At 34.0% G+C, this 13990-nt stretch overlaps 1 protein-coding gene across 3 annotated transcripts in view; it reads right to left on the bottom strand.

Moving 5' to 3' along the window:
- The window catches only part of EIF2AK4 (eukaryotic translation initiation factor 2 alpha kinase 4), a 106752-nt gene that overhangs the window by 24992 nt on the left and 67770 nt on the right, over positions 1-13990 (bottom strand). For all 3 annotated transcript variants that reach the window (XM_074235084.1, XM_074235085.1, XM_074235086.1), the window contains 8 exons: positions 13635-13739; positions 12918-12975; positions 12210-12289; positions 10581-10682; positions 8539-8592; positions 5563-5799; positions 3226-3301; positions 2651-2772 (listed from right to left, as the gene is read on the bottom strand). In XM_074235084.1, the coding sequence (XP_074091185.1) occupies positions 2651-2772; positions 3226-3301; positions 5563-5799; positions 8539-8592; positions 10581-10682; positions 12210-12289; positions 12918-12975; positions 13635-13739 (834 nt within the window). The remainder of the gene's footprint in view (positions 1-2650; positions 2773-3225; positions 3302-5562; positions 5800-8538; positions 8593-10580; positions 10683-12209; positions 12290-12917; positions 12976-13634; positions 13740-13990) is intronic.

The following is a 13990-nucleotide window of genomic DNA, read 5'->3' as shown; positions in this document are numbered from 1 at the left end:
AGAGGACACCAGGTGATAAAGGTTTACAGTACTCCCACACTCAACAGTCCCTTACAATCTCCAAGGGGAATCCTTAATAAATGCCCTCTAGAAAAATTCTTCATACTTTAACAACCTATAACCTCCACAAATAAGTAACCTAATAATATATTATGGGATGGAGCAATTATTTTCAGAAACTCATTATCCCAGGGGTTAGTATTAGTATAATATGGGTTAGAGTCTGTATGGGCAGCCATGTATTTTTTTTTTTCATGTGAAGAGTTTATAGGAAATAAATGTTGCTTACAATTCTGAACATTTTCTGCCAAATATTTAGAAAATGAAAAGCCAATTTTAAATATAATTGAACAATAACAATACCATTTATATTCTTTTATAGCTTCATCAAACCTCTTTACCACACCATTCAATATCAGCTTTAAAACAATAACACTTCCAAAGAAACAAAATAAATAGAAATAATACGAAAAATTAGCAAAAGAATTAGCAATAAAAAATCAATGTTTTATCTAGTTTTTGATAAAGTTGTGCCCAAGCTGGGACAACTTATTACCTCTCTAATTATTTATTTAATGTTCTACTTATGTCTTTTATTTATTTTACTGATGCCACTACTACTTCCCAATCTCCACCAATAGAAATATACCAGGGGTGGCTAGGTGGCGCAGTGGATAGAGCACCAGCTCTGGAGTCAGGAGTACCTGAGTTCAAATCTGACCTCAGATGCTTAATAATTGCCTAGCTGTGTGGCCTTGGGCAAGCTACTTAACCCCATTGCCTTGCAAAAACCTTAAAAAAAAAAATATACCATATGGCATCTCTTGGTAAAAAGTGGTGATAGGAATCAGGGCAGAAACGTAAGCACAACTCAAATACAGAGCTGCTGAGCAGGATTTTTAAAAATTGTGCCTCAGGGGTAATACGGCATTTGAAAAGCAAAGGGAAAACTTCAAAGTTCAACAGAATCATAGAAAATGTCGGTACTAGTTGTAGAAAATGACAAGGCACAGAAAAAAAAATTAAATTGGGGCCTGGTACTTGCAGGAATAAAAAACTGCCATTAACACATAAGCTCTTTTACTCTAACACCTATAATATACACAACAAGGTGAGTTGATGCTGATTTAAGCTTCTTGTTATTCAGTCATTATTCAGTTTGTTTGACTCTATGTGAACCCATTCGTTTTTTTTCCTTTGGAAAAGAATAGTTTACTATTTTTCTCCTCTAGCTCATTTTGTAAATGAGTAAACTGAGGCAAACAGGGTTAAATGACTTGCTCAGGGTCACACAGCTAAGTGTCTGACATCAGATTTGAACTCAAAAAGATGAGAATCTGCCTGACTCCAGGCCTGCTTTTTTCCTACTGTGCCAGGATTTAAACTATTAGTACTTAAAGCTGCCCTCAGATTTTTGGGACACTAAATAATACAGCAAGATCGATGAATAGCTTCCTAGGTCTCAGTGATTTAACATAAGCAAGATATGTTTGTCTCAGTCTGGTTACAGGTTCTAATCTCAGCTTTGTCATTGTTTGTTATGGGAATCCACACACTTCAATTCAATAAATGTTTACTTAGTACCTACTTAGTTTAATCACTGTGGGTATAAAGATAGATGTGGCACAATCCCAATCTAAAGAAGCTAACAATAGGGCAGTAAGACCTATCATTTACTCCTCCAATAACTCAGCATCCTTGTGCCATTTACTGAGGGGATACTCAAAAAATATGTGTTGAAAATTTAGAACAGAACTAAAATTAATGAATAGTTCAGTTTTTCCAGAAATAGAATTGGATAAACTGAAGTACTAGGAAGATTAACAAATGACAACCAGAATTCAGTTTTCTGTAAAAATAATTCTTTATGCACCTCTCATCCCCAGCCTGATACACAGCATGCTAAAGGTAAGGGGGAGGGAAGAGAGGGAGGGAGAAAAATGTAGAGTTCAAAACCTTACCAAAAAATTGAATGTTGAAAACTATCTTTGCATATAGGTTGAATAATTAATAATAAAAACAAGAATTGTTGGTCAGCAATGGCATTTTAGTTAAAGATTTAGTTAAATGATTAGGAATCATTTGCTACATAGCAAATGTGTGCCCAAGAAGATAACTAGAAGGCCAGGCTTAGAGGGGAAAAACCCCCAACCCATTTAGGATAGTCATTGTCAATGCATTGGCTTAGCTGAGCTAAAATGCTGTCAAGTCAGAAAATGGAAGAATTCGGTGAGAAATATAATATATACTTATTTGATATAGCCATGTTATGCTGTCATTACTATAGAGATGATTAGGTCAGTACCATGGGTTGAGATTCTAATGACCAGTCTCTAGGAAAGAGTACTCTAGAGTCTATGGGCACAGGCATCTAAATTATCACAACTGACTGCAGGGCTGTTGGCAAGGAGGCAAAGACTTAAAGCCTAAATATCTGGATTGAAGAGCACTTTTCACTCTGACCCTTTCTCTCTTAAGACAAGTATATATATTAAAAAAAAAAAAAGGCCAAATAGGTATATAAACATGTATGCAATAAAAGTTCCAGTATATAAAAGAGAAGGGGAAAATTCTCAATTATAATTAGATTCAGTAACAAATTCATAAATTCTAAAATTCATCCTGAAAACCAGAATATTCCCGAACTCACCCTGAGATCATAGGGAAGCATCACCAGCATTCCACTGTGGTCCATGAACAAGGCTGCTTCATTATGCTCATATATTTGCCTATTTCGGGGAAGTAGCAGTGGGGTATACAACTCGACAGCTCCTACACCAAATTGGCAAACCATAATTAACCACTGAGTTCTCATACTCCCTAAGAACCAACTTAAAGTGAAACATAAACCTGACAATTAAGGATATGTCACTGGGGACCATTATAAAAGTTAGACTAATCCCCATGCACCACTCCTAAGTCATTATTAATTTCTATTTTATTCAGCTTATTCTATATAGAGTGAGCTCCAGTACAATGAGACATAGCAATTCTCTCATAATTATCCAACTTTATTTTTAAAAGCAAAGCTGTTATTCCCTTAAATCAATTTCTCTTGAAGAAGCAGAAATATAAAAATAGGCTTAAATTTCATGTTATATCAATTACCTTTAGCTGGATATTAAAGAAAAAATGTATTTAGTTTTCATTCAGATTCACTGTCATTACTTTCTAACAGTGAAAAGGCAAGATGGGTAACAAAATGAAATTCAAAAAAGGACCTACCATGTCTTTTAAAGATGCGGGTTATGGTCTCACACACATGTTGCTGTATCTTAGCTATACGGACAGAGAAGTTACCCTAAAATACAACCAAGACGATTAAAATAAAATCTCAATAGAGAAAACAATTTCTCTCCCTAAAAGACTAATGGGCTGTACTGTAACTGTACACTTGCAGAATCAAAGAATAAGGCTTCATAAGTCATTATGTTTCTAAATCTCTTTAGGGAAAGGTGTTCTAGCATCTTTTATCTTATTTCACAATATTTATTCTAAATAGGGGTCATAGTAAGTCACATTTAAATAAAAACAGCACAATGAGTCTTCTTCACTCAAAATTCCATACCTATGCTGCCCAGTACAGGACAAATCCTACACAGAAAGATACAGCTTGATCATATTGAGGGGTGACCCGAAGTCAGTGTCCAAGATGATTTGGATGCAAGGTATCAAGAATATGAAAACATGCTATTTTACTATAACAGGCCATTCCTGTGATCAAAAACTGCATTTCTTTGATCTCTTAGGTATTTTCCTAGGGATTTGAGAAATCCTATGGAAGTAGCGACAGAAGAGAAATCTTTAAGAAACAGCAATAAAGATGGCAAATCAGCCAGTGTACATGTATTAAGGGTCTTGTGTGTACCTGGTATTTTGCTAAGCAATGAGCTATAAAGAAAGGCAAAGGAGAGAACCCGATCTCAAGGGGCAATCAGGTGTATTGGAGAAGACAATATGTAAACAACTATGTACAATCAAGCCATATAAAGGACAAGTTAGAGAAAGCAGAAGGAGGCCCTAGAAGTAAAGTCAATAAGGAATGTGCTCCTTTCTTTGGAAAAGAATAAGGTAGAAGGTGGGACTTTGCTTGTATCTTAAAAAAAAAGCAGGAGAACCAAGAAGTGGAGATGAGGAGGGAGAGTCATCTCCCAGAGATGGGAGATGGAACATCTTTTTTAGGAACAGCAAGGATGCCAGTGTTACTGGGTCATAATATATGTGGGCAGATGTAAGAAGACTGGAAAGAGGGGTGGGGGGAAGAAAAGCTATGAAGGGCTTTGATTGCCAAATAGAAGACTTTATATTTGATGCTAGAGGTGATGGGAAGCTTCTGGAATTTACTGAGTAGGGGTATTACATGGTCAGACTTACTCTTTGAGATAATTTTGATAGTTAAGTGGTACATATACTTGAATGGGGAGAGATTTAAGGCAGGAAGACTCCAGCATGCTACTGTTTTTAAGCCAGGAGTGATGATAGCATGATTTCCTTTTTATCTATCATGTTACTGAGGTTAATGATTGGTAATAGCTGTAGAGAAAATTTGTATTTTTGAATGATCTCAGGTCCCTAATTTCTAAAATGATGCCAACAATTAACTGGAAAATACCCTGACACATATATCTTATCTTAACATCTGCATATTCTATATTGTTTTCATTTAGATTCTAAAACTTAAGGGGAACTTATGAGGTGGTCTTCTAATTTTATATAACACTCAGTCAATTCAACAGACTTAAGTACAAAAAATTACTTCAAAAAATGAGCTGCAAGACTCATAAGTCATATCAACTGAAGTGATAAGGGAAAAAGTAGGTCGAATAATGTCCTATAAAACCAAAGCAGAAACTCAAGAATGTAAGCAATCTGATAAAAAAAAAATGTGGGAGAAAGTGCTCAGGGAACTTTTCTGAATAGGACTGAAGAGTCAGACAACTCTTTTTGATGCCTTAACATAAAGAGAAGAAAATAAAATGCTATTTGCATGCACTGGGCTATGTAATCTCTAAGGTCTTTTTGTGGTTCTATGATTTTATGTACAAGCAACTGTCATTCTGCATATTCACAATTACAACATACATCTGTTTAAACATACATCTGTTATTAAAGCATTCTTGCAAAAAAACTTTCTAAAACTAACAGGTCAAAAATAACACCAAAAAAATGTATCTCCTAAAATCAACATTGACCCTATATTCACTAATATATTTCTCTCAATACAAGTCTACCTCTTTTTATTGCTCCACAAATCAGCACATAGGAAATAAACATTTCCAAAACTGATTCCATGAAAACCAAACCAAAAGTGAAAAGAACAAATAGGCATGGTATATTAAATTTCTTTTAGTTTCACTACTTAGTTTGAATTAGAACTGCTCAGATGTTTTAAGCTGTGGGCATTTTGGCTAATGTTTATTTTATTGAAGCTGTATTAAAGGACCTTTTTTAGCAACTGTCTTCTGATTTAGCGCTGTTCAAGATTACTTAGAAACTTCTAAATCCAGTTTGTGCTTGTTTTATATGTACTACGAGAACTGTAAACTCAGTTTTTAAACTCACCTTCAGTATGTCACTGTCATACGTGTAGTCGATGGCAGGGGAGATGCGTTGGGAAAAGATCTGACCCATCATGGTCCGGTAGGCTTTGCCATCAACATTGGCCAAGGTATGGTGTAGAACCTCATGCAGCTCAGACTCCTCCAACTGGGGTGGGGGAAGCAACTCACTCTTCAGCAGCTCTGTGGCAGTGGGTCGCTTTGCTGGATCATGGTTCAATAGCCAGGAAATGACAGATCTCTACAACCAAAACCAATGGAGGACATGGTTACTATAAATTAGTGAAGAACAAATAATTATTTTCTTACAATTTTTTTTCACTGTGCCACACCTAAAAGATCTTTCTTGAATTTAGAATTTTTTGCAACTTTTGATATATTATTTAATCGCATACCTCACTGTTAAATGTAGAATATGAATTCTATAAATAGTAAATTTATTAGAATGCCAGATGCCTTTGAAACATTTGGCAATAAGAACAATTACTAAAGATCAGAGCACTTAAAGGCAATCTATATTCTATCAATTTACCAAAGTATAAATTCATAAAATAAGATATTATTACTAATATATGTTATGATATACTGATACTAGAATTCCTAATGAATGTAAAGCAACCTGTGGCAATATACCTCTAAAATCTTTTGTGTGATGAAAATAATTAAAACTTAAAACATTTAAACCTATCCAGTGATCTTATCTTTTTCAGGAAAGGGAAAAGACTTTCTCTGTTACACTGGGATTTTCAGGATCATCTTTCTCTTGGTAGTGATGTCACCTTTATTCCAACTCCTATTGTACTTTAAGTGATGTGTAGCAATAAAGGGGAGTTCAGAGAACTAGTTGATGTTGATCCACATTTTTTTGCAGGGTTCTTTTCTTTTGCTAATGGGGAGATAGTTACCTCTGAAGCACAAGAAGCATTAGTTTGTGCTCAGAAGAGGTTCACAAAGCATTTTATAGTTTCATAGCAAATAATTTTTCATTCCCACTGAAATTTAATTGTTGAGTTGAGATTGAATGACTACAGCTAGTAATTTGTAGTCTTAGGAAGCATTTTTATATTAGGGTATGCCGAATTGATATAGTGAGATTTTCTGAGAATTAACAGTGTAAAGCTGGTAGAAATAATAAACTAGCTTTTCTAACAAAACAGACGGTGCTTTTCCTATTTTTTTATATACGGGGAAAAATTCCCATTATTGCTTATGTGTATCATATCTGCATATTCTATATTGTTTTGATTTAGATTCTAAACCTGTGAGGAGAAATTACTAGGTGGTCTTCTAATTTTATACAATGCTTGGTTGGTATATGTTAGTCCAAAAATACTTCAAGTTTATAAGCTGCAAGGCTACCTTCAGGATCATATGTTTAACAAATACCAGAAGTATAAGACTCTTAAGCTTGGAAGGAATCTTATTAGTTGACTAGTTTAACCCTCTTGTCTTATAAATAAAGAAAGTGAGGCCTATAAAGATGAAATGACTTGTCCAAAGTCAAGTGTCCCAGTCATACAACTAATTATCTTTTCAATAATTGTGATATAATCATCTTTATGAAATAGTAATTTACTGGAAATCTAGAAGCTAGGAAGAATAGTTGGCACAAGTCATTAATTATAATTCTGTTTCTAATTCAATTAGGGACAGTAGCCCATTAACTTAAGTAAGATCTTATGCTATAACACATACACACATTTATTTCATCAGTATAGAACTTTTTCTATCAATGTAGATGAATACCTTCCATATGATTTATGATCCTAGGGGCACTAAAAGACTACATGTTTTATAGGGGGTTACAGTTAGTAGGCATCAGGAGCAGGAATTGTACCCAGGTCTCTGAGGCTAGCTCTTTATCCATTTCATACACTGCCTCTTATGTCTTAATAATTTCTTTAAAAATAGTCTGATTTTTCTAAAGGAAATAAAATAGGTATTAAATTTACATGATACTTATGAATTCAAACACACTAATGAAGATCAGTACAAGCACACGATCCCACCTAATAAAAGTGTAAGTGTGATTTTTAAGGTGATTTTTTCTAATAGTTCTGCACTGGAATAGTCCTCAACCATAATACATGAATATCATAACAAAAGATAAAATAGTCTATCAGAAATAGAAAAAGAGTGCTAGTAAGTTGAATTATGTTGACCTCTTTTAGTTGCTATTTTCAATGGGCTGCTTTACTTCCCAAAAGAGGATCAAAACTTAGTGCAAAAAAAAAAGAGAGAAAGAGTGGGGGCAGCTAGGTGACGCAGTGGATAGAGCACCAGTCCTGGAGTCAGAAGGACCTGAGTTCAAATCTGACCTCAGATACTTAATAATTGCCTAGCTAACCCCATTGCACCTTAAAACAAAAAGAAAAAAAAGAGAGGAAAAGGAATCACTGCAGAAACTGTTATTTATATCCATAATTAAACTTAGTAAAAGATAAGTTGTCATAAAATACATGTATTTCCACATCATTTTTAGCTATGACACATTATATATGTTGTGCCCTATATAAAGACAATTATGATATTTCAAAATGATCTAATATGAGCTTGTCAAAAGCTTACATGCTGTTTTCTTCTCACTAAGCCATTAAAAACGTGAAATTCAGCATAATTAAAATTTTAAATGATGTTTTTCTTTCCTATAAAGGTCTAGGTTTTATCTGAAACAAAGAGTGGTAAAAGTACTTTCTTCATTGCAGCAGTTAAGTCTAGGGTCCAAACAGTACTTCCAAGGCACAAAGAACTACACAATAGAATTCAGTAGCTTGTTAATTCACTCTGCCAACACTAGACTTTTTTTTTAATCATGTATTTAAATTTCAATAATGTTTTAAATGCTTTATCTTTTGGGACTTCTTTTTTCTTTTGTTCCAGGAACACAAGAGAATGACTGGCAGAGATTACTAATTGAAAAGAAAAATAACAATTAAAACTCAAGACTGAAGACATTATAATTAAAGCATCTGAAAATTACCTGCTTTGTATGTTCTGCATCATCAAAATCTTCTGGAAATTTAGGAGAAGAAGGCTAAAAGGATAATTATATTCGAATTAGTAAATAAATATTGCAAACATTTGATAAACTACCATAATTAAAACATCTGTTCACCAGAAGTGAAATAAAAAATGCCTGCACAGAAATGACAATCTAGTAAAAGGATAAGCTGAGAACAATCCTGAAATCTGATGAACATTCTGTCTTTACATTTTCAAATTTCTTATTACATAAAAATTACTTAATAATAACTTTGTTCAGTAAGTAATACTATTAAAAATAAAGATCACTGAATATTTTGAAACCTCTAAGTCATTTACAAAGGTTTTCATTGTCTCCATTACTAGAAGGTCATCATGTAAAAATGATGTAGTCTTTATTTTTTAAAATCACAGTAAGAGATAATAAGAGGAAATCATTCACAGTGAAAATACCTTGCCCATAATGCATTTCTTGACACAATCAACCCAACCAGATCCTATCCTCTGTCAAGTCCTCACACTATTTTCTCATATCTAAGGTATTTATTCATGACTGCCCTTTAGAGAATCCCAGCAGGTGTAAAGATCAAGGCAAAATAATATACAATCAGACAAAAGAAAACAAATGAAAATGCAGATGGACAAAATGCAACATCTAACACAAATTGTGGATTCTTTTCATACCTTCTCTCACTGCTATCTCTAATCTCTGCATTGCCCCAACCATTTTTTTAATATTTATGTTAAACTCATTAATTGTAAACTTAAATTTACAAATTTTTAAAGTCCACAAAGTGCTAACCTCACAATAGCTACTTAAAGAGCTAGTATAATTATATATTTATTTCACAGAGGAGGAAACTAAGATTCAGACAGTTTAAGCACTTTGATCAAGTTAGGGTCAGGTCACCTGAACCTTGGCCCAGCATTCTATTTTTTTGTACTAGGAAACAACTCCTGTCTGTTCACCTAATTCTCTCCTTCCCACATCCCTGTATAACAGTTGTGAAAAGAATCAAATCTGAACTTAAAAGCTTTAGTTCCATGTGGATGTGTTCAGTTTTTAGTAATATTAGCATGATTCTTACCACACAGAGTTTCCCTACTATTTATGTAGTTCTATTCTTTGTTTTTAATTTAAAAAAATTAATTTTATTTATTTTTTGTTACATATTGTTCCAAACTGTCTCCCTACCTCACCCTACCAAAGGCCACCATCTGACACATATATACATAGATATAAAATCATACTATGCATTATTTCTATTTTATCCATTCTTCTCTGGAAGTATCTTCCTTCATAGGAAGTTGATTAGCATATCTATAATACTCGGAATAGCTTGGTTTGTTCCCATCTGATCTTCAAACAATATTGCTAGTACTCTCTGTGATATTCTCTTGATTCTGCTCATTTCACTCTCCATTATTTCATGTTAAATCTTTCCATGTTTTTCTAAACTCAATCATTTCTTACAGTTCATCATTTCTTATAGCACAGTAGTACTTACTCCATCACAATTATATACCACAACTTGTTCAGTCATTCCCCAATTGATGAGCATCCTCTCAATCTCCACTTCTTTGCCACCACACAGAGAACTGATATAAATATTTTAAGAACAAATAGGTTGTTTTCCTTTTCCCCTAATCACCTTGGGAAACACTCCTAATAATGATAATGGTAGGTTCAAAGGGAATACAGTTTTATAACTCTGGGCATAATTTCAGATTGTTCTCCAATATGATCTGAGTCAAATATAAATTGATAGATAATGGAAATGCATGAGAGAAGTGGCAACATTAATACTGATGCAACCATAAGAATGAAGAGTTGGGCTGATTGTTCCTGACTTGGGACAGTTCACTGTAGAGGAGATTTGTCAAGGCTGGCATGCTGCTATAATTAAGCCCTTTCATTTATGGCAGGAAAACTTTTTTCATATATTTAAATACAAGATATATTGTCACATATATAAACATCACGTGTTAATAACCTAGGTTAGTGGGGTCCATTTAGGGGATGAAATCATTGATACATACTTCTCTGAGTTGACTGAGAATAAAGATCCTTTCTGATGCAGTAACCATGGGATGATAGGACATTTCAAAGAAGATGATACCCAGGCTAAAAAGATCTACTTTCTATGGGAGAAAAAAATTGGAATTATGAATAATTTAAGTGCATTCAGTTTTGATTTGTGATCAAAGTATAATTTCTTTTAAAAACTGAAGGATAAACAATAAATAGCAAAAAAGCAGGTTCAAAACAAAAAAGTCATGGCACAAATCTATTTGCTCAGGCACTTCACAAAGTAAAAGAATAAAAACAAACAAAATGTTCTATACTTAGCCTATGAATCATTTAATTCATTTATCTGAACATCTTACTTGTAAAATTAATTCTAAATGGCATATGCATATTCACTGCCAGACTAAAATGGCTAAAAAACTGCAAATTTTGTATACTGATAAAGGACACCCAAATTGCTAGAATAGGTGTGACTTTGGGTAACATTATTAATCATCTGATTGCTCTAAGTGATCAGGGGATTGAAAAGTCATTCTAGTATTGCTAGTAGATTGTGAGTTCACTGACATGTGAGTTCAATGTGAGACATTACCTTTTGTAATTGTATCTCTAATGTCTAGCATATTGCTTGGTGCATAGTAGCCCTTGATAATACTTATGGGTCAACTGATAAATATAATAATAGGAACTTTAAAATAATATGGTGGATCAGGAAAGGCCTCATGATTACCTCAAAGAAAATAAATGAAAATTCAATTGGGAAAAATACCTAGAAAACATTTGGTAGAAAAGAATCCAAAAGAGCATTGATTCTGACAAAATGAAATTCAGAAAGTAATCTTCCTATATAAAGGATAGAGGGATGAAAAGGTAAATTAATTCATTGTAACTTAAGAGCTTTTGAAAACTGTAATAATTATTTTTCAATAAAATTAAATATCAAGGAAGCACAAATTCTGCTTTTCGGAAAGCTATTTTTTTTTGCAAGAAAATGGGGTTAAGTGACTTGGCCAAGGTCACACAGCTAAGTAATTATTAAGTATCTGAAGCCATATTTGAACTCAGATCCTCCTGACTCCAGAGCAGGTAATCTATCCACTGTGTCACCTACCTGCCCCTTCAGAAAGTTATTAAGATGTTTTGTTCTAAAATCTAGCAAAAAGTTCCTCATAAGAAGAACTGGCTTAGGTGACCTCTGGGGTCTTTTCCATATCATATTCAAGTCCTTCAACTACAATGGTTTAAATAGTAGTGGAAAGGACATTCTGCAAGGAAAGTGCTCAAGTTGAAGAGTTTACAGAAATTTTGAGATTTTTGACAGAAAATTTACAAAATGTGATGGGAACATCTGAAAGCATTTCAATTTAACATGAATGCACAGATGAACATTTAAGTGGACAGTACATCAAAATAAGAATTTTTTTCTTCAAAATATTACATATTGACAGTATATGTAGAATCAATTCACAACATCTTTAACAATAAAAAGCAAATAGCAACTGTCCAAAACTAGCAAATTTAAAAATAGAAAATTTGAGAATGGCTCCAAAGTGATATTATCTTTTAAGCTCATAATATCATTTTACTCTTGAAATCTTCTTTGCTTTTCAATAAAAATAAAACATTCCCTTTCACGTTACCTGGTTATATGAAGATTTAGTGCTTCCTTGGACTTCTGGGCTTACATACAATGCCGTGCCGACCATTCCAGTTAAATTATCTGCATGATTGTAGAGAAAAATAAAAAGCTTTGCAAGGTAGGAGTTCTATGGAGAAGGAAGAAGAATCTACAATAAGGGGATTAATTAATGTTGAAGAACTGAGTCTAATTAATCCAGTGATGGATTTTTTTTTATGTATGGTAGAAAAGATCATTCATATACCCTTGTACTGACCTTCACCATACTCTATTCAAGAATGCCTTTTTACTTATTAAGCGGGGGGTAGCTTCAGATAGGCTAATGTTTTCTATCAACTGAATATGTTCTTAGGAGAAAACCAATATGATCAGATAGTCTGATTTCAATGAGCATCAGGTAAGGAAGCTCTACTAATGTTGATCAGTAGCCCTCATACAACTGATAGTCTGAGTGAGTACCAGGGCTCCTGAGAGGTAAGATGACTTTCCCAAGGTATCAGTCAGTGTTTGTCAGAGGTAGGACTTGAATGCAGTTCTTCTGAATCCTGGCCAACACTTTACCCACGACATCCTCAATGCCAGACATTCAACCATATTAAGCCCCCTTTTTCTAATGATGTACTGAAGGATGATTAACAGTGCAGAGGAAATGACATTTAGTGTAAAACAATAAAAATAATGATGAAAACATACAGCTTTTCTTATTTACCTGAAGGGTAAGATTTAACTAGGTGATCAGCTCCTCGATCTTCTTGTTTGGTATCAGCCTAAAATACAAGGAACACAAGTATTAGGTTGCCATAGCGTTTGTCACTAATGACTGCCTTCTACATTTTTCATAGCTCACAGGAATCCCAAGAAGGTCATTGTGACCATGAATTGTTATCAGTGTTGCTTTTCTAATTTCAATGTATCATTTCCAGTCCACAATGATGTGTCCTCAAAACAGCATTATATAAAGTGAATGACATTCTTTAAAAAAACAAAACAATCTAGTAGCAAATGGTTACCCCTTTCCTTAAGTGCTCTCCCTATCTTCATTTTCGTTTCTTCTACTGCCCTGTTTCCTCCCATCTTTACTTAAAAATTGACCTTCCCTGTTCACTAAGTCTCAGTTTCCTTTCTTTGCCTCTAAATGGGAGAGAGAAGAAGGGCAATGGATTGGACTGGATGAATGACATGTTACCTGGAAATCAAAGAAACATGAGGAGAAGGAAGAGTGGAAAAGTAATATAGATATACTGTCATTTAATCTTCAGCATAAAAATAAAGAAGCAAAACTCACCTTCAGCAGATAGGATTCAGCCCTGAATCAGAAGGATTACATTAACTTAAACTTGTTTTAAATCAACTTTCACTATGATTAAAGTTTAAAGAATGAGATTTAGTCTTTTTTGTTATGGTCTCCACTAATTAAAATACTTACAGCAAAGGCTGGATGGTCTGTGGCCAAGCCAAAATCACCAATTTTTACATGATCATCAGAATCCAAAAATATGTTGACAGGCTTCAAGTCCCTGTGAATCATTCCCTGTTAAAAGAAAGATAAAAGGGCGGCTAGGTGGCGCAGTGGATAAAGCACCGGCCCTGGAGTCAGGAGTACCTGGGTTCAAATCTGGTCTCAGACATTTAATAATTACCTAGCTGTGTGGCCTTGGGCAAGCCAAGTTTTACCTAGCTCCAAAGAACATTTCCAAATAATTTCAACTAACACTGATCTCTTTTCTTTGGGATTTCCAGTTTACATTTACTCTTGCCATAAGTATTTAATGTAGATGAATC

Source organism: Macrotis lagotis, chromosome 4 (genome assembly GCF_037893015.1).
Source record: "Macrotis lagotis isolate mMagLag1 chromosome 4, bilby.v1.9.chrom.fasta, whole genome shotgun sequence".
Lineage (NCBI taxonomy): Eukaryota > Metazoa > Chordata > Mammalia > Peramelemorphia > Peramelidae > Macrotis > Macrotis lagotis.
The sequence above is the reverse complement of the archived record's forward strand: the minus strand, read 5'-3'. Positions and strand labels throughout refer to the sequence as shown.